This window comes from Entelurus aequoreus, linkage group LG23 (genome assembly GCF_033978785.1).
Source record: "Entelurus aequoreus isolate RoL-2023_Sb linkage group LG23, RoL_Eaeq_v1.1, whole genome shotgun sequence".
Classification (NCBI taxonomy): Eukaryota; Metazoa; Chordata; class Actinopteri; order Syngnathiformes; family Syngnathidae; genus Entelurus; species Entelurus aequoreus.
Window position 1 is genome coordinate 26,964,050 of NC_084753.1, and position 26,564 is coordinate 26,990,613.

General features: G+C 39.4%; 1 protein-coding gene and 1 long non-coding RNA gene across 2 annotated transcripts; one reads left to right on the plus strand and one right to left on the minus strand.

Moving 5' to 3' along the window:
* Window positions 1-247: 247 nt before the first annotated feature.
* xkr5a (XK related 5a) lies at window positions 248-25,081 on the minus strand. The gene is made up of 7 exons (XM_062034840.1): window positions 24,862-25,081; window positions 12,361-12,544; window positions 8,456-8,640; window positions 8,150-8,362; window positions 4,995-5,164; window positions 4,809-4,920; window positions 248-2,917 (listed from the first exon to the last, which is right to left on the minus strand). Exons 1-7 carry the CDS (start codon window positions 24,992-24,994, stop codon window positions 1,977-1,979), a joined length of 1,938 nt encoding a protein of 645 aa, XP_061890824.1. The 5' UTR covers window positions 24,995-25,081; the 3' UTR covers window positions 248-1,976.
* On the plus strand, window positions 4,644-12,512 carry LOC133641040 (uncharacterized). The gene is made up of 3 exons (XR_009824251.1): window positions 4,644-5,170; window positions 8,145-8,369; window positions 12,341-12,512. It is a non-coding gene; the product is annotated as an uncharacterized LOC133641040 (long non-coding RNA).
* Window positions 25,082-26,564: the final 1,483 nt, after the last annotated feature.

Genomic DNA, 26,564 nt, shown 5'->3' on the forward strand with positions numbered 1-26,564 from the left:
GGCAATATCGCGAAATGATCAAGTATGACACATAGAATGGATCTGCTATCCCCGTTTAAATAAGAACATTTCATTTCAGTAGGCCTGTAAGTGATTATTTGGCATACCATTAGCATGTACTAAAGTTTGAGAATCACCGTATTGTAGTAAGTTATCTACAATTCAACAAAAACGTGCCTACACCTCAAAAGGGGACAACTAATCTAATGTAATGAAAAAATAACACTGCATATTCCACTCACCCCAAAAGTTATCCTTTTTATTGCTTATATAAAAAGCCACAGGCGGCTTTGCACTTCACAGTTCAAATTTCATACAGCACTTGAGTGATAGAGAAAAGCTTATTATGTCGGTTTGTTTTTACACACCAAGAAGAAAATAAAAATGTGTGTATTTTTAGAAACAGCTGCTGAGCAACAACGAGAAAGCTTTCTGAAGTGGGTGTTACATAAATTCTGTAAAGTCACATATTTGAAAAAAATCCCCTTAAAGCACTGCACGATGATATGTATACACTACCGTTCAAAAGTTTGGGGTCACATTTAAATGTCCTTATTTTTCAAGGAAAAGCACTGTACTTTTCAATGAAGATAACTTTAAACTAGTCTTAACTTTAAAGAAATACATTTTTATACATTGCTAATGTGGTAAATGACTATTCTAGCTGCAAATGTCTGGTTTTTGGTGCAATATCTACATAGGTGTATAGAGGCCCATTTCCAGCAACTACCACTCCAGTGTTCTAATGGTACAATGTGTTTGCTCATTGGCTCAGAAGGCTAATTGATGATTAGAAAACCCTTGTGCAATCATGTTCACACATCTGAAAACAGTTTAGCTCGTTACAGAAGCTACAAAACTGACCTTCCTTTGAGCAGATTGAGTTTCTGGAGCATCACATTTGTGAGGGTCAATTAAACGCTCAAAATGGCCAGAAAAAGAGAACTTTCATCTGAAACTCGACAGTCTATTCTTGTTCTTAGAAACGAAGGCTATTCCACAAAATTGTTTGGGTGACCCCAAACTTTTGAATGGTAGTGTACATAGATACAAAATTAAAATAAACACTGGCCCTAGTGTGTGAATGTGAGTGTGAATGCTGTCTGTCTATCTGTGTTGGCCCTGCGATGAGGTGGCGACTTGTCCAGGGTGTACCCCGCATTCCGCCCGAATGCAGTTGAGATAGGCTGCAGCACCCCCCGCTTCCCCCAAAGGGACAAGCGATAGAAAATGGATCTTTAAAAAAAAAAAAAACACAACGGATGTATAGTATATGATACTTGTGCTTTAAGGAAGCCAGTGAAGCGAAGGCTTGTGATATTTAGAGTTTAGTTTTCTCTATTACCTACTATGACTTAATAACATCAAGTTATAAAAAAGACCATATTATACAGCAGCTCTTAATAATGCAGAATAGCTTGATAGTGTGACCAAACAGCAGTTTTATTTAATAACTATATTAAATACCATACATATATCTTGCTTTACACCTTTTTGGGTATATAATCACTAGCTCTGGCTATTCAATCATTTTGAATAATGATTTGCCGCTTTTGCCCTGAAAAGCTTTCACAGCGTACAGCTTTATCTGTAAACAGCTTTACAGGTGCCACGGTAGCTCTGCAGCGGTGCTTTAAATGCTGGTGTATCAACTGAAGTTATATCCTAATGCCATTTGAAGTGTGGCTTTAAGTGGATTCCGCAACCACATTAGTAGTCAATATTCCTAGCTATGAGGTCATACATTGCTTCCAAGCACCACTAATTAGCTTATTAACGAGGCCTTTAAAACAGCATTTAAAGGCTCCACTTGTGCAATATATTGCTTTCAGAGAATATTCCAATATAGATTATAATATACTACTGTACTAGCTCAGCATGATGTCGATTTTGTTTTGTTTTGTTGTTTTGTTTCACATTTTTACTTTAAACGGAAACTGCTGAACTTGCTGAAATCACCCTACTCCTGAACCATGTCAGAAATATTCATCTTCATCTCTGCGGGACATTATGAGCTGCCTCCTGGGACCGCTGAGGTGAGGCACACTGGAGGGAGAGTCCAGCACTCCCGAGTCCAGTTTTGGGGTAGAGGTGTAGCGCGGCCCGACCCGACCAATTAGCCCTCGGACGTCCCTGTGAAGAGCCGGATCGCTCGGGATGGAATTGAGACGCACGCCATGCTCAAGACCCCCAATGTCCCGGTCCAATCGGGGGTTACTGGAGCTGCTGGGAGACTGGGGATCAGCGCTGAAGTAGAGGGTTGAACTGGACTCTGTGGGGCAGAAGTACGGCTCCGGACTGTCTCCAAATACGGATTTGCCCTCTGGTGAGCTGCGCTTGAAATCGGACGCCGGCGACTCCAGCGGGCTCGCCATCTCCAAACTGTCGTCCTCTGCTTGTTCAAAGGACGCGGGTTCGCTCACAGTCTGAAATTCATCTTTGCAGTCCGACAGGGGTGCCAAGCCTTGCCCCTGAGACTCGGACATGGAGACACCCTCACAGCTGCCCCCTGCCGTGATGGTGTCGCCTTCGTTGCTCTTACACTCCTGGTTGTACTCCTCCATGTCCAGTATGGCTGCCGCCCCGCCTGCTCCGTACGCTCGGTTGATCTTCCCCAGGTCTCCTGTTTTGAGGGCCAGCCGTATGAGGAGCCAGTGATGGTGGTAGCAAGGACAGGAGCTGTTCGGCCTCCCTCCGCATGTGCTCGGATGCTCCAGCAGTGAACCGGCCACACCGGAGAGCGAGAAGCTGCCGTGGTTTTGCATAGCGCCAACCGGCAAGCTTTTGTCCCCGAGTGAGAAGGAGGACTCCCCACGTTCTATACAAGTGCTACCCATGTGGTTCTGGTTCAGACCTTGGGCGATCTCTGTTGACTTGGGGTGGAGGAACCGGTAGTAGATGACCATGGAGGTAGCGCCTAGTAACCATCGAGACAGGAGGAGGTTTTAGCAAACCACACAGCAAAAACTGAAACTTAAGTAAGATTAAATATCTCAAATAAGGGTGATATTTGCTTATTTTCTGTCGCAACAACTAATCGATTAAATCGATTAAAATCGATTATAAAAATAGTTGCCGATTTATTTAGTCATCAATTCGTTGGATCTATGCTATGCGCAGAGGCTTTTTAAAAAAACAATTTTTAAAAATAAAATTTTATTTTATTTTATATTTTTTTTAATAAATCTTTATTTATAAACTGCAACATTTACAAACAGCTGAGAAACAATAATCAAAATAAGTATGGTGCCAGTATGCTGTTTTTTTTCAATAAAATACTGGAAAGGATAGAAATGTAGTTTGTCTCTTTTATCCGATTATTAATCGATTAATCGAAGTAATAATCGACAGATTAATCGATTATCAAATTAATTGTTAGTTGCAGCCCTAGTTTTAAGTGTTTTGGTCCTAAATTATCTCAGTAAGATATTACAGCTTGTTGCTGAGATTTTATGACCTATATTGAGTAAAACATGCTTGAAACTATTTTTGTCCAAATGTCCAAAACACACCCAGCAATGGTGCACAGGAAGGCGGGGAAGAAGAGGGGAAAAGGTGGCCAAAATGGTCAAAAGTCCCAAAATACCTTCCCGGTTTCCAGTCTCACGAGTCCCGCCGCCGGCCGCACAAGTCCCGGAATGCAAAAAATGTCCAAAACGCACCCAGCGAAGTCCCACGGGAAGTGGGGGAGAAAAGTCGGCTAAAGTCCCCAAAAATGTTCAAAATACCTACCCAGGTTCGAGTCCCACAAGTCCCGCCGCCGGCCGCGCAAGTCCCGGGATGCCCAAAATTTCCATAAGACACCCAGCCGAGTCCCACGGGGAGGGGGGGATAAAAGTTGGAAAAGTCGGCAAATGTCCCAAAAATGTTCAAAATACCTACCCAGGTTCGAGCCCCACATGGTGGCACTCGAACCCGGGTGTGATTTTTGAACATTTTACCGACCTTTCTCACTTTTCTTCCCGCCTTCCCGTGGGACTTTGCTGGGCGCGTTTTGGACATTTTGGGCATCCCGGACGGCGGCGGGACTTGTTGGACTCAAACCTGGGTAGGTATTTTGAACATTTTTGGGACTTTTGCCGACTTTTCCAACTTTTATCCCCCCGCACCCCATCCCCGTGGGACTCGGCTGGGTGTGTTATGGACATTTTGGGCATCCCGGGACTTGCGCGGCCATACATAAGATTTTATGTTAGAGTGTTTTACTTGTTTTAAGTTTGTTGGTCCTAAATGATCTCAGTAAGATATTACAGTTTGTTGCTGAGATTTGATGACCTATATTGAGTAAAACATGCTTGGAACTAGAATATAAACTGATGCAAAGCTGTGTCATCAACACTCACAAGTATAGAACTACTTTTTTAATGTAATAATTTCTTATTTCAAGCATGAAAAAAAATCATGATTTTGAAACATTTGTGTCTCATAATTAAAACAGATGACAGCCAAATTGACTTTGCTGTTTTATTTTCAATGAAACAATAGAAAATACGTACTCATATAGTAGTACAGTTGTTATTAGTGAGAATATACTTATTTTAAGGTATTTTTGGGTTCATTGAGGTTAGCTAATTTGACTTGTTTTGGAAAGTCTTGACAAGCCAAATTTTCTTGTTCTATTGGCAGATAATTTTGCTTAATTCAAATAATATACCCGTATTTTTTGTATTTTTTTTTCTTCTTGTTTTTGAACACTGACTTGTGCATAAGCCTTTTTAGTGACGAGCCACACTTTAACATCCAGATCACCCTGAACTCATTTTGTAGTCTTGAGTTCTACACAATCAACATAACTGAGAGTGACTCACCGAGGGTAAAGCTACTTAGGACACTGATGGGGAGCGTCATGTTATCCCACGACGCTTCGCTCAGTAAGTCAGAGGCGGCTAGCAGCAAAGTGGCGTTCTCAATCAGCATGAACTGAAAAGAGGAAGACAAGGTAAAACCAGGTGTCGTATAAAAAAAAAAGGACTTTCTCTAAAATCTCTTCTCACAGTATAAAAGCTGGCCATGCGGAAACGCGAGGGTCCGTCTTTGACGTTAAGGAAGAGGAAGACGTGGATGAACCCCACCAGGCCGTTGAAGGCACGCCAACACCATGGGCCGGTGCAGATGTCTAGTTGCTGTGACACCAGCCAGAAGGAGGCAGTCAGCCAGTGAAAACCTGCAGGTAGCATAAAAGTAGATATGTCCTCGAGTTGGGATTATACAAAACCCCAAACCAGTGAAGTTGGCACGTTGTGTAAATCGTAAATAGAAACAGAATAAATTGATTAGCAAATCCTTTTCAACTTATATTCAATTAAATAGACTGCAAAAACAATATATTTATTGTTCAAACTGAGAAACTTAATATTTTTGGCAAATAATCATTATTTAGAATTTGATGGCAGCAACACATGGCAAAAAAGTTGGCACAGGGGCATTTTTACCACTGTGTTACATGGCCTTTCCTTTTAACAACACTCAGTAAACGTTTGGGAACTGAGGAGACCAATTTTTGAAGCTTTTCAGGTGGAATTATTTCCCATTCTGCTTAAGTTGTTCAACAGTCCGGGGGTCTCCGTTGTTGTATTTTATGCTTTATAATGCGCCACACATTTTCAATGGGAGACAGGTCCGGACTACGGGCAGGCCAGTCTCGTACCCGCACTCTTTTACTACGAACCCAAGCTGTTGTAACACGTGCAGAATGTGGCTTGGCATTGTCTCGCTCAAATAAGCAGGGGCGTCCATGAAAAAGACATTGCTTTTTTGCCACGTGTGCCAGCTTTTTTGGAACATGTTGCAGACATGAAATTCCAAATGAGCTAGTATTTGCAAAATATAACAAAGTTTTCCAGTTTGAATGTAAAGTATCTTGTCTTTGCAGTCTAATCAATTGAATATAGGTTGAAAAGGATTAGCAAATCATTGTATTCTGTTTTTATTTACCATTTACACAATGTGCCACCTTCACTGGTTTTGGGTTTTGTAAATTATACTTAGTATTGATTGACAGTGTTGGAGCAGCATTAATTCAATTGCATTCATCATAACAGTCTGCTTGCATTGGGGCCAATTGTGGCAGTGTCACACTGTATCCAACATATGGCGCTGCAGTGAAAAAAATTTGCTTTGTGTGGCAGTTGCACATTACTGCCGCCCTAGGACTTGATTAGAACAGTAACACCGGGTAGCACTAAACTGCATTACATTGACAGTGTAGTATAGCTGTTCCACACCACTGCCTACAACCAAACACTCACTCTCACTCTTTCCCATGACTGTCAAGTCATCGGGGGGGATAACTGCGATGAAGAAGCAGCCAGTCTGCGCCACTTCCCACGGTTCTTAGTGGCCGTCAATAGCTCTGGGGTCGACAGGTCCGTCCAATTCTTGATGTTGTCTGTCCAGGATTTCCGTGGTCTTCCTTGCTTCCTTCCACCCTCTAGTGTGCCCTGCATGATGGTCTTGCACAGGGTGTCGTGGCAGCATGTGTGGCCGAACCAAGCTAATTTCCTTCTTTTGACTGTTGCGAGCAGGGGTTCTTGGTGACCCGAGTCCTTCGACATTACCTGGCACATACTCATTGGTTTTGTGTTCGTTGTATGTTATCTTGAGTATTCTTCTGAGGCATTTGTTTTCAAAGGCTTGTATTTATCGTTCTGATTCTAACAGGAGTGTCCAGGTCTCACATCCATACAGTAATAATGATGTTATCAGGGATTTGTAAAGTTTGAACTTTGCTTAGTACAACCAACCACACATTGTTAAATTAACCCCTATACATTTCCAAATCCTTTATGAAATCGGGCCGGTTTATACACCTACTTAAAGGCCTACTGAAATGAAATTTTCTTATTTAAACGGGGATAGCAGGTCCATTCTATGTGTCATACTTGATCATTTCGCGATATTGCCATATTTTTGCTGAAAGGATTTAGTAGAGAACATCGACGATAAAGTTTGCAACTTTTGGTCGCTGATAAAAAAGCCTTGCCTGTACCGGAAGTAGCGTGACGTCACAGGTTGTGGAGCTCCTCACATCTGCACATTGTTTACAATCATGGCCACAAGCAGCGAGAGCGATTCGGACCGAGAAAGCGACGATGTCCCCATTAATTTGAGCGAGGATGAAAGATTTGTGGATGAGGAAAGTGAGAGTGAAGGACTAGAGGGCAGTGGAAGCGATTCAGATAGGGAAGATACTGTGAGAGGTGGGTGGGACCTGATATTCAGCTGAGAATGACTAAAACAGTAAATAAACACAAGACATATATATACTCTATTAGCCACAACACAACCAGGCTTATATTTAATATGCCACAAATTAATCCCGCATAACAAACACCTCCCCCCTACCGTCCATATAACCCGCCAATACAAATCAAACACCCGCACAACACACTCAATCCCACAGCCCAAAGTACCGTTCACCTCCGCAAAGATCATACAGCACATATATTTCCCCAAAGTTACGTACGTGACATGCACATAGCGGCAAGCACGTACGGGCAAGCGATCAAATGTTTGGAAGCCGCAGCTGCGTACTCACGGTAGCGCATATCCAACTCAAAGTCCTCCTGGTAAGAGTCTCTGTTGTCCCAGTTCCCCACAGGCCAATGTGTATCCAACTCAAAGTCCTCCTGGTAAGAGTCTCTGTTGTCCCAGTTCCCCACAGGCCAATGGTAAAGCTTGACTGTCATCGTTCGGGAATGTAAACAATGAAACACCGGCTACGACGTAGCCGCTCCGTGTTTGTGTTGCTGCAGCCGGCCGCTAATACACCGCTTCCCACCTACAGCTTTCTTCTTTGCTATCTCCATTGTTCATTAAACAAATTGCAAAAGATTCACCAACACAGATGTCCAGAATACTGTGGAATTTTGCGATGAAAACAGACGACTTAATAGCTGGCCACAATGCTGTCCCAAAATGTCCGCTACAATCCATGACGTCACGGGCAAACGTCATCATACCGAGACGTTTTCAGCAGGATATTTCGCGGGAAATTTAAAATTGCACTTTACTAATCTATTGGCATGTGTTGCAATGTTAAGATTTCATCATTGATGTATAAACTATCAGACTGCGTGGTCGGTAGTAGTGGGTTTCAGTAGGCCTTTAACTACCCATTCACAGTACCAAATAATTTTATTCAGCTTACCTGCCACTCCGAAGACCCACCAGTTGAACACCCTTGCGAAGAACATGAGACACGTCACCCTGGCACCCAGCATGCCGGCCCTCCACACCAGCTGGCAAAGCAGGGCCGCCGGGGGCATGGCAAGGTGGCCCGGACGGATGAGACGGCAAGCGCGGCTGTACAGCACCAATGCCCAGGAGACGGACAGCACGCAAAGACCACAGGAGTAGGCCACTGTAAGGTAAACAAACGCACCACAAAAACTGCATGGCGTCGTACTTCCGAGTGATAGCTACAGTATATTAGAAGGCAGGTGAAAGCAATGACCTGGGGACATGATCCCTACGTCAGTGGACACCACGATGTATGCCTGCAGCAGGCTCTGTGGCAGCGAGACGACCAGAGCCTCCAGGAGCCAAAGAGCGGCAACGTCTGCCTGCTGCATGACGACAGCGCCCAGCTCCGCCACTGAGCCCTGCATGCGGGACACATATCTCATGCAGTCCCATAACCTACCAGGAGAGGACGACATAAACACACATCCCTGAACTCTAAGGACCCTTGCTGACCACTGCATTATATTGGCTGGCTTGTTGATTAGTACAGTCGTGTGTTATAATCTCTATAGTAAGGCAATTTGCCAGTTGTAACTGCAAAACTTGTTAATACACAGATTAAACTACTGAAAATATTTATTGGCCCATCTCAGGAAACTTTATTTAATTTTTGTATAAGGTCCTGAAGCTAAAAAAAGACCCAAAATAGTAACAGGATCTAAAGTAACAGGAGTGAGTTTTTAACATAGAATGAGCAAAAACGTTAAATACAGCCCCAAAGCTTTTCTGCCAACAGCATGTTGACACTGAGCATGCAGTGATCCAATAAAAAATGTATTTCCAAAATAAACCTATAACATAGCTAAAAGTTAAGTTAAAGTTAAAGTACCAATGATTGTCACACACACACTAGATTTGGTGAAATTTGTCCTCTGCATTTGACCCATCCCCTTGTTCACCCCCTGGGAGGTGAGGGGAGCAGTGGGCAGCAGCGGTGCTGCGCCCGGGAATCATTTTTGGTGATTTAACCCCCAATTCCAACCCTTGATGCTGAGTGCCAAGCAGGGAGGTAATGGGTCCCATTTTTATAGTCTTTGGTATGACTCGGCCAGGGTTTGAACTCACGACCTACCGATCTCAGGGCGGACACTCTAACCACTAGGCAATGTTCTTTACAGTTATGGTTATGGTATTAGTTTATTCCAGACATGCATACAGTTACAATACTGTATCGTACATGACATATTTCCAGTTTTCTCAATACCACATGCCATAAAGGAGTGGAAAAAAGCAGACCTGATTTAATCCTACCCCTTTTCCGTTTCATAGCAACTTCCAACACACTTGGTTAAACGCTTCCTGTAGTCAATATGCAACACAAAGAAATGAGTAAATAATAAATAAGGTTCTCATTCATAAATAGTTAAGTTTGTTGTGTTTCACAATTAATGAGAGGAATCAGAGACCCATTTTTTTCAGGATTTGTTTCCATATCCTTTGTAAACACTTTTGAGTTTGAACAGTTGATTAAACTGAATAATATTAGTACATTGTTAGACGTCTTTACTTAATCCATAATTTCATACCACATACTGGTTATACCAAAGGTTTTAAGTGTTGTACATGAATACAAATGTTTTAGGGGGGTTGTATTTCTCCTCTTTTGTTGAGAAGAATTGTTGTACAATCTTGGGTAGAAGGTTATAGTTTTCTTTGTGCATAATTTTAGCTGTTTGCAAATGCACCAAATCATTGAATTTCAATATTTTCGATTCAATAAATAAAGGGTGTGAATGTTCTCGATAATCAACATTATGTATTATTCTAACTGATCTCTTTTGTCACACAGTTTGTGAATGAAGCATCATTTTGTAGTTATTTCCCATATTTCTACACAATAACTCAGACATGGTAACATGAGCGAGCAGTAGAGAATATCGAGTGATTTTTGTTCCACAACATATTTTGCTTCATTCATTATTGAAGTATTGCTTGCCAACGTATGTTGTATATTTTTATATGAGATTTCCAGTTCATTTTATAGTCTATTATTAGTTCGTTCAGTTCAGTTAAGTTTATTTCGAACATGCATCACAAAAAAGAGGAGAAATATAATCTTAGAGAAAAACGTAATTTAAAACATTTGTATGCACGTACAACACTTAAGACCTTCAGTATATCAGTATGTGGAATTAAATTATGGAATGGATTAAGCAAAGCAATCAAACAATGTACTAATATGATCCACTTCAAGAAACTCTTCAAACTTAAAGTGTTTACAAAGTACAAAGAGGAAGAACCATGACAAACATTCTCAATTTATTTCATCCATCCATTCATTCATTCTTAAAGTAATTTTACTTATCTCATCATATGAAATATGACTTACTTCACCAATTATTATTATTAAATTATTACTATTATTTATTTATTTATTTTATTGTGATTACTTATGGAGTTTATTGTGAATAAATTGTGAACAGGAAGTGAACAAAAAGCTTTAGAAACTGTTATGTAAAGAAAAGGGGTAGGATTAAATAAGCTCTGCTTCTTCCTACTCCTTTTCGAACATGTTGAAAAGAGAAACTGGAAATTGTGATGTATCATGTTGTATCCTTGCATGTTCGAAATAAACTCAAACTCAACTCAACCTATAAATGTGATTTATTTTACCCTGCCAATGTGTACGCCGTTTATTTGTATTTGTGTTTGACTTTCTCTTCTACTGTTAACGAATAGCATTATTGTCGTTTTACTGAGATTCAAAGATAGTCTGTTTCAAATCAAACAATCTCTTTAATTTATTTATTTCTTCTATTATTATTTGTATTAGTACTAACTTTAAGTCTTTTTAAGTCCTTTGTACGGTACACCGGACCACGGAGCTGACCGTCTGTTGGCTGCTTATGTTTGATGAGGTTTTTTTCCAAGTCCCATACTGCCACCTCCAAGAGCATAGTTTGGGACTGGCTTTTTTCCCCTTGACTGTGAACAAATGTTGTTGTAGTTTTTAAGTGCAATAACAAATAACGAATCGTGTATCTTTGTAACTTTACAAATGTTGATTATATGGAGATTGAACAATTTTGGTGCTAGTATTGATCCCTGGGATAAGCTGCAATATATATTTGGCGCTGTAGTGCTAGCCTAGCTTCACATATTGTAAGATATTGATTAATTGTGTTAAATGCTTTTGTCAAATACATATATACCGTATTTTTCGGAGTATAAGTCGCTCCGGAGTATAAGTCGCTCCGGAGTATAAGTCGCACCGGCCGAAAATGCATAATAAAGAAGGAAAAAAACATATACAGTATAAGTCGCACTGAAGTATAAGTCGCATTTTTGGGGGAAATTCATTTGATAAAACCCAACACCAAGAATAGACATTTGAAAGGCAATTTAAAATAAATAAAGAATAGTGAACAACAGGCTGAATAAGTGTACGTTATATGACGCATAAATAACCAACTGAGAACGTGCCTGGTATCTTAACGTAACATATTATGGTAAGAGTCATTCATATAACTAACATATAGTAGAACATGCTATACGTTTACCAAACAATCTGTCACTCCTAATCGCTAAATCCCATGAAATCTTATACGTCTAGTCTCTTACGTGAATGAGCTAAATAATATTATTTGATATTTTACGGTAATGTGTTAATAATTTCACACATACGTCGCTCCTGAGTATAAGTCGCACCCCCGGCCAAACTATGAAAAAAACTGCGACTTATAGTCCGAAAAATACGGTACTACAGCTTAACACTGTTTACCATCTATTGCATTGGTAATCTCTTCTGTTATTTTTCGAATAATGCCATCGATGTTGAGATATTAGCTCTGTATCCATATTGGTTTTACACAAATGAGGTTTTTTTATTTATGAATTTGTCCAATCTGTTGTTAAATAAATTGATTGTAGAAAATTGTGGAAGAACAGTAAAAATGTGTTAACCGCTACGTTCCTTTACATGAGGTAAAGTAATCCAAAATGTCATTTAAAAACAAAGTACCTCAACTTTCACAACTTTTAATGCAGACTTCTCTCACATTTTGGTCAAATTCTAAATTCTATCAACCTAACATTTAACGAGGGAGGTGCCATTTTACAATGTATCCAACAAACTATGTGTCATATTTTGTTTCAGGGGCAAAAGCGGGTCCGTACCTTTTGAAGATACCCAAGTGAAGAATGTGTATGGTAGACAGGTACCATCGCCTGTCGTCACCGTCGTCATAGTACCATTTGACACTCAACAGCTGCACCGCCGTGCCCGGGAGAAAGAGTCCGAGGGTGAGGCCGGCCCATCTTGTCTCGTCATTCCAAAGGTAAAACCCCATGCAATAGATCACTTGAAACACACAAGAGAACAAATACGCAAGTGAGAGGTGGTATAAGTGCGACTTTCTAAAAAATATCTGCGTACCTGATTGTTTAAGCTTGAAGAGTTGTATTTTCTGAGAGTCAATAAATATGGTGGCGGACTAAGCGCTAGGAAAACAGAAGGGAAGATACTGTACTATGTTTGTGAGTTCAGTCGAGATGTCGGTAGACACGGACAATTTCTGGGAGTATTCCGCAGAATCGGGATGAGTTGGCAAGTCTGAGCATGCGTCTGAGTAGCAAGCATTTCCCAGCATGCCTTGTTGTCGTTACAATTGTCACTAGTGACTGTATTATCATGCCTCATTAATGTGTTATTTTGTACAGACAAGCTTTGACAGTTGAAATTATAGTCACTACTTTTGGTAGTAAGCTGTAACCCTTAGTATAAATGGTTCGTGCAATGCATCGTTCTAATACCACTGCGGCGTCGATTGTTAATTGTATTAAAGGCCTACTGAAATGAATTTTTTTTATTTAAACGGGGATAGCAGATCTATTCTATGTGTCATACTTGATCATTTCGCGATATTGCCATATTTTTGCTGAAAGGATTTAGTATAGAACAACGACGATAAAGATTGCAACTTTTGGTATCTGATAAAAAAAAGGCTTGCACCTACCGGAAGTAGCGTGACGTAGTCAGTTGAACATATACGCAAAGTTCCCTATTGTTTACAATGATGGCTGCATGAAGTGAGAGAGATTCGGACCGAGAAAGCGACAATTTCCCCATTAATTTGAGCGAGGATGAAAGATTTGTGGATGAGTAAAGTGCAAGTGAAGGACTAGTGGGGAGTTGAAGCTATTCAGATAGGGAAGATGCTGTGAGAGCCGGGGGTGACCTGATATTCATCTGGGAATGACTACAACAGTAAATAAACACAAGACATATATATACTCTATTAGCCACAACACAACCAGGCTTATATTTAATATGCCACAAATTAATCCTGCATAATAACACCTGCGTGTTTGTTATGCTAGCTCCTAGCTCCTCTGCTAGCTCCTAGCTCCATAGAACACGCCAATACAATTCAAACACCTGATCAACACACACAATTACTCAGCCCAAAAGACCGTTCACCTAACCCAAGGTTCATAAAGCTTATATATTTTTAAAAAGTTACGTACGTGACGCGCACGTACGGTACGGTACGTGTTATGCTAGCTCCTAGCTCCTCTGCTAGCTCCTAGCTCCATAGAACACGCCAATACAATTCAAACACCTGATCAACACACACAATCACTCAGCCCAAAAGACCGTTCACCTAACCCAAGGTTCATAAAGCTTATATATTTTTAAAAAGTTACGTACGTGACGCGCACGTACGGTACGGTACGTGTTATGCTAGCTCCTAGCTCCTCTGCTAGCTCCTAGCTCCATAGAACACGCCAATACAATTCAAACACCTGATCAACACACACAATCACTCAGCCCAAAAGACCGTTCACCTAACCCAAGGTTCATAAAGCTTATATATTTTAAAAAAGTTACGTACATACGCAAAAAAAAGTTGCGCACATACGGTCAAGCGATCAAATGTTTAGAAGCCAAAGCTGCATACTCACAGTAGCACGTCTGCGTCTTTGTCATCCAAATCAAAGCAATCCTGGTAAGAGTCTGTGTTGTCCCAGTTCTCTACAGGCGTCTGTGTATCCAAGTCAAAAGTTCTCCTGGTTAGAGTCTCTGTTATCCGAGTTCTTCCATCTTGACTGCATCTTTCGGGAATGTAAACAAAGAAGCGCCGGCTGTGTACTGTTGTGGCTGACTACGTTCGAAAAATACGTCCATTTCGCACCGACAACTTTCTTCTTTGCTTGCTCGGCTTCCTTCTCCATAATGCAATGAACATGATTGAAACAGATTCACGAACACAGATGTCCAGAATACTGTGGAATTATGAAATGAAAACGTATTGGCTTCAATGTGGAAGGCATACCCGTGTTCGCCGGTCTACGTCACGCGCATACGTCATCCTCAGAGGCGTTTCGAACCGGAAGTTTAGCGGCAAATTTAAAATGTCACTTTATAAGTTAACCCGGCCGTATTGGCATGTGTTATAATGTTAAGATTTCATCATTGATATATAAACTATCAGACTGCGTGGTCGGTAGTAGTGGGTTTCAGTAGGCCTTTAAATTAGATGTACATGAGATAGTATGATGGAGAAGTCATATTAGTGTTCGATTGATCCATCCAGACTGTGTGTAGATTTTCATTTGGCTTCAAGCCCAATTTGCCCACACATGTGGTATTGCTGGATTGCAATCATGTGACCTACGAGCACATCCGGGCACTTCCAAATTTCAGGCGATGCTCTAAAGCAGGGATGTCCTAACTACGGCCCGCCGACATGTTCAAATTAGCCCGAGAGACGGCACGACTTCAATTACAAATTGCGTAAATAGTGTATTGGTATCATATACAAATAGCCAGGGGTCTGAGAGCTTATATTTTGTCGCAATCTGGTTTCCAACAAAATTACCTCAACCATTAATTTCACTTGCACAGCATTTACTTATATGACCCAATCCAAAACACCTTCCCTAGTCATGGTGTAGGAAAAAACTAATCAAACAGCACAAAAACTCAACAAACATGGTCAAACATAACACAACCTGCTCATTGATCTTTGTAGATATTATTAAAAAAATGTGCAATTAACATAAACAAATCTAAATTACACCCACCAAATTTCACTAGAAGGGATGATAGGAAAAATGCAAAACAATCTCTCCACACTTGGCGCATTTTAGCTGCTTGAGGAAGGTTGTCACAAAAGTAAACAATGTAGGGGTTGAACTTTCACATACTCTTGATAATCATTTATAATAATTATATATTACTATAATAATAATATGTACATATATATATATATTATATAAATATAATTATATATATATATATATATATATATATATATATATATATATATATATATATATATATATATATATATATATATATATATATATATATATATGCCCAATTTTTTTAAACCCAATGTGCCCCATCCCTTATTGATAAGTTTGGAAACCCCTGGTCTCGAGTCTCATTACGCTACTGTTTATTTGCCAGAATCAGTGCAGATTTGGGTGTATTTTGAAAGGTTTAGAGGCAAATATATAAGCAATCATGAAAACAATATTTTAGTATGGTATGGATTTATACACTATTAAGAAAAATATTTTTCAATGATTTAGGCTATTTATCATCACCAAGACGTTACTGCTTGCTACGACCTCACTTCATTTGACACTCACGGTATTTAGAGAAGAAAAGATTAGAGGCATATCATGTCTTTACATCTGAGGGTTCCACAAATTAAGCATTAATCCATAAAAGACTAAATTGGACTTATTCGTACATCGGTAAGCAGTGTTGGGTTAATTCAGTGGTTCTCAAACTTTTTTTGTCATCCCCCACTTTGGACAAGGGGGAGTTTTCAAGCCCCACCTCCCCCCATCACCCCAACAGAACGCTAATGCCAACATTTTCAAATGTATCGAACATCAAGTAACATCAAGTTTTATACATTCAAACTCAATAACATAAAATAAAATCAAGTTCAATAATAAATAAAATAACTGTGCAGCTGTGGTATAACTTGCATCAGGTTCAATATCAAATAAAATAACTTGCATCAATTCAATAATAAATCAAACAAAAGTGTTATAACTTGCATCAAGTTCAATAATAAATCAAAAAAAGTGTTATAACTTGCATCAAGTTCAATAATAAATCAAAAAAAGTGTTATAACTTGCATCAAGTTCAATAATAAATCAAATAACTTGCATCAAGTTCAATAATAAATAAAACAAAAGTGTTATAACTTGCATCAAGTTCAATAATAAATAAAACAAAAGTGTTATAACTTGCATCAAGTTCAATAATAAATAAAAAAAAGTGTTATAACTTGCATCAAGTTCAATAATAAATCAAATAAAAGTGTTATAACTTGCATCAAGTTCAATAATAAATAAAACAAAAGTGTTATAACTTGCATCAAGTTCAATAATAAATCAAAAAAAGTGTTATAACTTGCATCAAGTTCAATAATAAATCAAATAAAAGTGTTATAACTTGCATCAAGTTCAATAATAAATCAAATAACTTGCATCAAGTTCAATAATAAATGAAAATAAGAGTGCCACTTTGCAATCTTTGCCTAAAAAGGAGGACAGGGCAAGTGAACATGAGTTTTACAGTACTCCAGCATTAGTGGCTGCAATGAGCCTGTTTTGCACTGCACAGCTTTTCAAATCGGGGTTGCAGGCTTGACACTGCCACTGTTAAAACCTCATTGAATTCGGGGCTGAGCTGCCTTGACGCGAGTGTTTCCCGGTGAATGACACATTGTGTCCAATGCGCATTTGGCGCAACCCTCTTTAATAGAGCCTGCAGCCCGTTTCTTGACTTTGCCATGCGCGCCATCAGAGCAAAAGCCCATACAGTTTTCCCATTTAAGGTCGTGTTCTTTGAGGAAACTGTCCATTATCTTGAACAGCTCATCAGCAGTGGCTCTATTTTTTATGTATTTGCAAAACAGCAAATCCTCGCACAGTGACTCGCCATTCACAAAGCTTCCGCTTAGCCCCGCCCCCATTAGTTACTGTTGCTGTCTGTCAAACTTTCGCTCCTACCTAGAAATGTAAAGCATACAGGAAAAATAAGTAATTTACATTTATCTATATAGCGGATTTCACAGACAGAATCACAAAGTGATTTCCAGTGTGTATAGAAAATGAAAGCATAGTAAAAAAAAAATCAAAGAATATAATAATAAAAAAATTTAAAAAATCAAAGTGAAATTTCCTCCCGTTCCTCGCGCCCCACCTGTCATGTCTCTATTCCCCACCAGTGGGGCGCGCCCCACACTTTGAGAAACGCTGGGTTAATTACTGAAAACCAGTAACTAGTTAGTTACTAGTTACTTTATTTCAAAAGTAACTCAGTTACTAACTCAGTTACTTACACCAAAAAGTAATGTGTTACTGTGAAAAGTAACTTTTTAGTTACTTATATATATTTATTTTTTTATTTTTTAAGGCCCCCTTTAATGCCCTTTTAGCCTTCATTTCAGTACTGTTATTGCACTGGAGAATAATACAATCTGTTGATCAACTTGACATGCATTTGCATCACTGAACTCTGCTAAGCAATGTGGTCAACATACAACACACAAAGACAAAGATATGTTTCAAAGGGCCAATTTATCTCAGGCCAGCCAGAACAAATTGACAAAACTATTTTAAATAGCTGCAACATAACATACATAAGTAACAAACAGCATAATAACAACATAGCTGTAAACCAAGGAAGGCACACACTACATACACAAAGCCTAACCAGGCGTTTTTTTCTCTCAAGGAATTCTGAAATAAAATTGTGTCTGAAGCCCAGAACACTCTACACATTTCCCCAGTTTTAGTTTAGAGATAAAGAAAGATTGGCCTGGCCCACTAGCATCCCTCTTTATGTTTGTGAACTTTATACTCTATACATTTAGAGTGATGTGATAATCAAACACTCTAGAAGTCTAGAATGAAAGAGCAACAGTATATACGAGAATTGACAGAGTGTGTGTACCTTCAGTGCTGAATGATGAGCAGAGGCAGAGTTTGGAGTGTTTTCTTTAGCTCGCTTTCCATGTTTATGTACTCACTTTCCAGGTGCCATTTGATGCCTGGTATCATCTAGCTGCCTGAAAGCGGGTGACTCTACTGTAGAAATAACCTGCATGTCTTCTAGCACACACTGCAATGGCTCTATCAATGTTGTCTTGGCTAGAAGTGCCTCATTAAAATCCAGCCGCTGTTGCTTAGGTGAAGTGTGTCTCTCTTTACTAGCTTCGTCGAAGCATGTTGCTTTTGTAGCTGTTTCAGTAGATTTGAATTGCTGTTTTGGGCAGTAGATAGGATCTTTGATCCAAGAAACAACTTACATTTGACTAAAATGTTATTTGCTTTGTGGTCGACAAAAAAAAAGTCGTGAGAATATCTCCATGTTAAGAAACTTGGCTTTGCCATGATGTTTTGTTAGTAAACACAGACACGCCACCTCCCACACACACACACAGCGCACCTCTTCTATGTCGCCTCTTCTGTAGCGCTCCAATAAAACACACTCAGATCTTCTCAGTTTCTAGCCATCCTCAAAAGGAGGAAGGAGGACAGTTTCTAGCCGATACTATATAAAAAATAACGTAAAATAACGCAGTAACGCATCATGTAGTAACGGTAACTGAGTTACTGAATATAAAAAATAACGCGTTAGATTACTATTTACCGCCGAAAGTAACGCGTTAGTCCCAACACTGTCGGTAAGTAACGTATTTGATGGACATAACGAGTGCTGCTGTGATTGTGACGTGAATGAGAAAAAGGATAAGTTTATTTGCAGTTAATTTCCTGCTACAAATATTAGTCTCATCTACAGTTCATGTCTGTGGTTGTTTTTATGCTGTGAAGTTCATATGTTGTCCCATTATTTAGCTATAAATGTCCCTGTTGTTCAGCAATGTTCGCTAACGATATCAAGATTCATATGCGGTTGAGCCTTTATCTAGTTTATTAATACTATTAAGGATGTTTTCTTGATGCTAACAAATATTACCAAAGACGCTATAATGTGGTCATCCATGTCGAATAAAGCACTTGGCTTTCCTGCACAACAACAGCAACTAAGCTTTTACTTTCTGTTATGAAAATGGACAATGAAAATATGGTGGGTTGGACCAACAAGTACAGTATTTATCACTAGGACAGGTTATTTGCACAACCAGGTCTTTGTAGTTATATTTAGGCATAGCAACCACAAAAGAACACAAACTAATGTGATCTCTTGTCCTTTTCATTTTAATTCTGCGATCAAACTATTAATATAGTATAGAATAAACCCGATTGCATCACAGAAAGTTTCTCAAACAAATCAAGGGCTCAAACAAATATTTTACAAAGTGATCACTGCAGACACAAGTGGCCTGATTGTATTCCACAAGATGATGAAAGTGATATTTTCAAGAGCCATTTCCTTTGACACACTTTTGTTTTTCCCCTGACTTTATTACCTTTATGAACCACTTTTTTCCAGATTTTATGAGGGCTTTCCCCCTGTCTCTCTATTTGAACGAACATAAGAGTAATACGGCATTTTCTGCTCAAACTCTACACTCAATGCTACATTCAAGCTGCTTGACCATCGTGTGAATTAAGCAGCAAAGAAGAAAAATGGATATGACATCATCTGCAACCCACCAATAAACAAATACATACATACATAGAAATTTCAAGTTTATCCAAAATTCACGCATGTATCAAACCTTGAACACACATTTACGCCTTTTTAAGATTTCCAAGCACCCTGAAGTACTCAACATCTGTAGTTTAAACTGTGCTGCAGTCCTTTTAAAGGAAAAAAAAAACCTCAGTGAGGTGAGTTGGTCCTTTAATCGAGTGACTCTGTTATGTAAGAACAGACCTGCATGCACCGGGTTATAAACATATGCCTTTAGTTACACAAGAGCTGATTGTCAAGGACACAAGAAGGCTACTTCTTGTCACAATTAGTGTGATTAGTGCTGTGACACACTGACCCTTGTGTGCAGCATTAGGTTGTTGCTGTATTTAAACTTAGTGTCACTAGCAAAGTCATGGTTCACATCAACTCTCCACTATCAGTCACTGTCCTTGGTCCATTGATCTGCTTAGTCGGGGAGTCATCAGACTCATGCTCATCTTATGGTTATGTTTTCGGTTGTGTAAGTTTGAAAATACATAATCTAAATACAAATACTGTATTTTTCGGACTATAAGTCGCAGTTTTTTTTCATAGTTTGGCTGGGGGTGCGACTTATACTCAGGAGCGACTTATGTGTGAAATTATTAACACATTACCGTAAAATATCAAATAATATTATTTAGCTCATTAACGTAAGAGACTAGACCAGTGGTTCTTAACCTGGGTTTGATTGAACCTTAGGGGTTTGGTGAGTCGGGTGAAGACACACCCGACTCATCGTGTAAATAAAAACTTCTCCCTATCGGCGTATTACGGATACGGCAACAGCAGAAGTCACACTGATTTGCAGGTGTGTAATTTGTTGTGAGTTTATGCACTATGTTGGTTTTGTTCTTTGAACAAGGTGATGTTCATGCACGGTTCATTTTGTGCACCAGTAAAATGGTAACACTTTAGTATGGGGAACATATTCACCATCAATTAGTTGCTTATTAACATGCAAATTAGTAACATATTGGCTCTTAACTAGTCATTATTAAGTACTTATTAATGCCTTATTCGGCATGGCCTTATTATAACCCTAACCCTCTAACCCTGGCCCTAACCCTCTAACCCTAACCCTAACCAAATAACTCTAAATTAAGTCTTTGTTACTTAGAATATGTTCCCCTAGTGTCCAAAAAACTCTAAATTAAGTCTTTGTTACTTAGAATATGTTCCCCTAGTGTCCAAAAAACTCTAAATTAAGTCTTTGTTACTTACAATATGTTCCCCATACTAAAGTGTTACCAAAAACATATAACTTTGTCTTGAATTTGAAAAAAATTTATTTTTTTTTTTTTCACTAAAGAAGGGTTCGGTGAATGCGCATATGAAACTGGTGGGGTTCGGTACCTCCAACAAGGTTAAGAAACACTGGACTAGACGTATAAGATTTCATCGGATTTAGCTATTAGGAGTGACAGAGGAGTGACAGATTGTTTAGTAAACGTATAGAATGTTCTATATGTTATAGTTATTTGAATGACCCTTACCATAATATGTTACGTTAACATACCAGGCACGTTCTCAGTTGGTTATTTATGCCTCATATAATGTACACTTATTCAGCCTGTTGTTCACTATTCTTTATTTATTTTAAATTGCCTTTTAAATGTCTATACTTGGTGTTGGGTTTTATCAAATAAATTTCCCCAAAAAATGCAACTTATACTCCAGTGCGACTTATACATGTTTTTTTCCTTCTTTATTATGCATTTTCGGCCGGTGCGACTCATACTCCGGAGCGACTTATACTCCGAAAAATACGGTAGTTAGACTTCCTTTTTATTGTCATTCAAATTTGAACTTTACAGCACAGATAAGAACGAAATTTCGTTACATTAGCTCATGGTAGTGCAGGATAAAAAAAAGCAATAAGGTGCATATATAAATAAATAAATATATATAAATAATATATAAATATATATATAAAATAAGTAAATATGTATAAATATATATAAATAAATAAATAGATTACTGTACAGATAAATATATTGCACTTTTTCACATGCGTCCACGTTATGTATTTTAGCAGATATTAGCACCCCTAAAAATACAATACCGGATTTTCCGGACCGTAGGGCGCATCGATAATGGTCTATTTTCGATCTTTTTTAATTTATAAGGCGCACCGGATTATAGGGCGCATTACAGGAGTCATAATATTTATTTATTTTCTAAATTGAACGCACTTCCTTGTGGTCTACATAACATGTAATGGTGGTTCTTTGGTCAAAATGTTGCATAGATCATGTTTTACAGATCATCTTTAAGCTGCTTTCTGACAGTCGCTTTGGGATGCGCTGTTTTGTGGGCGGTCTTATTTACGTGGCTCACCTTCGACAGCGTCTTCTCCCCGTCATCTTTGTTGTAGCGGTGTAGCGTGCAAGGACGGGAGTGGAAGAAGTGTCAAAAGAAGGAGCTAACTGTTTTAATGACATTCAGACTTTACTTCAATCAATAACGGAGCAGCTTCTCCTCATCCGGAAACTACAACAAGGCCGGAAATGTGTCCCGTGAAAAACCGTCCGACCGGAACTCTCTAATAACTAACTTGGATAAATAATATAAACTCACAACACCGGTATGTTTTAGCACTTTCATGGCGAGTTTACTGACAGATATAAGTAAGAACTTTACACTACTTTATATTAGAAACGGCAACAGCGGAGGATGAATGTCCCATAACAAGAAGATAGAGAGAAAGAAGAAGCTTATTGACTACGGTGTCGTCACGGACTACAAAGGCGGACGCCCGTAATTTTTCAGGATTTATGCAGATCCCAAATAATGATCAGCAGGTACCAGAAAGTTAGAAAAGTTGCTTTTTTAAAGTTAAGTTAAGTTAAAGTACCAATGATTGTCACACACACACTAGGTTTGGTGAAATTTGTCCTCTGCATTTGACCCATCCCCTTGGGGAGCAGTGGGCAGCAGCGGCGCCACGCCCGGGAATCATTTTGGTGATTTAACCCCCAATTCCAACCCTTGATGCTGAGTGCCAAGCAGGGAGGTAATGGGTCCCATTTTTATAGTCTTTGGTATGACTCGGCTGGGATTTGAACTCCAACCTACCGATCTTTTGCATAATATTGCGGAAAAAAACGCCAGATAATATGTCTTATCTTATACACATACCATAATAATACTCATATATTTAATGCGCCGACAATCCATCAAGCGGTGCGGCTTCATAGCTTACCAAATTTGTACTAAAACGTTTTGATAGATTTTTGAGGGCCGTGAGTAATGTTCTATATTTTCAATGGAACATATAAAACATTGGTGTTGTTTACTTGAGTCATATTGCAGTCTACACATATCTCTTATGTGTGACTGCCAACTACTGGTCACACTTATCATTACACCATGTACCAAATAAAATTGCTTCGAGGTCATCGGTAAGCAAAACCAGAATTATTCTGTACATTAGGCGCACCGGGTTATAAGGCGCACTGTCGAGTTTTGAGGGGGAAACAAGGATTTTAAATGCCTCTTATAGTCCGGGAAAAACGGTACAAATACTAAAACGAGCTATATATTCCATGGCCCATCTGTTGAGAATGGCGTTCTTCGTGTGGGTCATGTAGTTTTATGTTTTAAAACCATATTGTACTCTCTACAGCAGTGTTTCTTAACCTTGTTGGAGGTACCGAACCCCACCAGTTTCATATGCGCATTCACCGAACCCTTCTTTAGTGAAAAATAAAAAGTATTTTTTTTCAAATTCAAGACAAAGTTATAGGTTTTTGGTAACACTTAAGTATGGGGAACATATTCTAAGTAACAAAGACTTAATTTAGAGTTATTTGGACACTATGGGAACATATTCTAATTAATAAAGACTTAATTTAGAGTTATTTGGTTAGGGTTAGGGTTAGAGGGTTAGGGCCAGGGTTAGAGGGTCAGGGTAATAAGGTCATGCCGATTAAGGCATTAATAAGTACTTAATAATGACTAGTTAAGAGCCAATATGTTACTAATTTGCATGTTAATAAGCAACTAATTAATGGTGAATATGTTCCCCATACTAAAGTGTTACCATGTTTTTTTACTGGTGCATAAAATGAACCGTGCATGAACATCACCTTGTTCAAACAACAAAACCAACACAGTGCATGAACTCACAACAAACCAGTCAGCTGTTGCCGTATCCGTAATACGCCGATAGGGAGAAGTTTTTATTTACACGATGAGTCGGGTGTGTTTTGACCTCCGCCGAACCCCTGAGGCCGACTCACCGAACCCCTAGGGTTTCGATCAAACCCAGGTTAAGAACCACTGTTCTACAGTGTGGAGTCTACATTACGACTGTTTACTCAATAATGTCCATAAAAACAGTTGATCTCGCAGAATGTGTTACAGATCAGTATCTTAGTTTTGAGCTTGTATGATAATAATAATATTGTAATGATTGTGAATATTGTAAACGTGGCTGAAAAACAAGATGGATGCCACAACATTCTATTCTTCCTCTCTTTTTTCCACTCTGAGTCTAAAAAATAACAGTTTTTATAATTATTATATTATTACAATTAATTAGTATAGTTCTTATTTTCCAAAGTGCTTTCCAAAAACAAGATGGCTGCCACAACATGCCATGTTTCGTTCAATAAACAATGACAATAAATCAGTAACTGTATACCTAACTATAATGAGAGAACATTATATTAATATTGTATATCACTATTATAAATGTATTACTAATGAATGAAAAAGTAATTAGGTAAAAAAAAAAAAAACTATTTTAACTTACTTTGGAAATGTGTGGCCATATTTGTACGGTGGGGGTTCACCCCTACAGATAATTTCCTAAATGTGCCCCTTCTTGCAGCATTATCGTTCGAATTGTAGGTCCATCAACACCAAGCACGCATCGTGGCTTCGTTCATTTCGTCAAACGTCACTAAAATACAAACATCCACCTTAGTTTTGTATAGCTAATAGTAATAGCTGCGGCTCAACGCCATGCACATGCTACGCATCGATGCCCACTTACGAGCGCTCCGCTCGGCCGCGATGACCAGCGCCGACACGCCGAGCAGCGCCGCCTGGCACCAGGCGATCCAGCGCTCGCTGCGCCGGGCCGCCGACGACCTCCTCCGGCTCACCCCCTCGGCGGTGTTTATCATGGTACCGGGTGGCGGGGCGACATTATCCTGCGCATCCTTCGCCCTCTGTGCATCAGCTCCTTTCTTCTCCCGCTGCCTGCCTCCTGTCAAAATACATGACGTCACTGCGCACTTTTTAAAGGGCCACACACTCGCCCTCACCTCCATTGTGGGTCCTTGACCTCCTCTCCTCTCTGTGACCCTCCTAGCTAAATCCTGATGCAGAGGGAATATTTTTTATCTCCCTCCAATGCAGTATTTGCATTTGCTGGTGCATCCATTCAATAAACTGTTATTCCTTGCCCACTAACTTTCAGTAAAGACTCAAATTACAACTTAAAAGGGTGTCCGGTGGCCTATTGCTCAAGTAGGCTATCCAATGATATGATGGAACACACACCGTAGCACCTACAATTCACTTATCATTAATGAAGTGCGCCGGTAACGACCATCTGTTCCCCCAGCCATTAGGTACACGTGCACACTCTAATAATATTAATGAAAATATCAAAATACATTCCTTTTACAAAGATGTAAATGCAGATATTTCAGAGGTATTTACAAAACCAGTGAAGTTGGCACGTTGTGTAAATAGTGAATAAAAACAGAATACAATGATTTGCAAATCCTTTTTAACATATATTCAATTGAATAGACTGCAAAGACAATATACTTAACGTTCGAACCGGAAAACGTTATTTTTTGCATATATTAGCTCATTTGGAATTTGATGCATGCAACATGTTTCATTATAGCTGGTACAAGTGGCAAAAAAAGACTGAGAAAGTCGAGGAATGCTCATCAAACACTTATTTGGAACATCCCACAGGTGAACAGGCGAATTGGGGACAGGTGGGTGCCATGATTGGGTATAAAAGCAGCTTCCATGAAATGCTCAGTCATTCACGAACAAGGATGGGGCGAGGGTCACCACTTTGTGAACAAATGCGTGAGCAAATTGTCCAACAGTTTAAGAACAACATTTCTCAACCAGCTAATGCAAGGAATTTAGGGATTTCCCCATCTACGGTCCGTAATATCATCAAAAGTTTCAGAGAATATGGAGAAATCACTGCACGTAAGCGATGATATTACGGACCTTCGATCCCTCAGGCGGTACCGGATCAAAAAGTGACATCAGTGTGTAAAGGATATCACCACATGGGCTCAGGAACACTTCAGAAAACCACTGTCAGTACCTACAGTTTGTCGCTACATCTGTAAGTTCAAGTTAAAACTCTACTTTGCAAAGCGAAAGACATTTATCAACAACACCCAGAAACGCCACCGGCTTTGCTGGGCCTGAGTTCATTTAAGATGGACTGATGCGAAGTGGAAAATTGTTCTGTGGTCTGACGATCAAACAGTGTGACATTTCAAAATGTTTTTGGAAACTGTGGACGTTGTGTCCTCCGGAACAAAGAGGAAAAGAACCATCCGTATTGTTACAGGCGCAAAGTTCAAAAGCCAGCATCTGTGATGGTATGGGGGTGTATTAGTGCCCATTGCATGGGTAACTTACACATCTGTGAAGGCACCATTAATGCTGAAAAGTACATACAGGTTTTGGAGCAACATATGTTGCCATCCA

What these genes read in the sequence shown, in the direction of transcription:
- xkr5a (XM_062034840.1), bottom strand. Translation starts at nt 24,994, where the DNA reads ATGATAAACACCGCCGAGGGGGTGAGCCGGAGGAGGTCGTCGGCGGCC. An exon ending in CGCGGCCGAGCGGAGCGCTC is followed by an intron (nt 12,545 to 24,861) that starts GTAAGTGGGCAT and finishes GTGTGTTTCAAG; the next exon opens with TGATCTATTGCATGGGGTTT. An exon ending in CCTAAGTAGCTTTACCCTCG is followed by an intron (nt 2,918 to 4,808) that starts GTGAGTCACTCT and finishes GATGGTTACTAG; the next exon opens with GCGCTACCTCCATGGTCATC.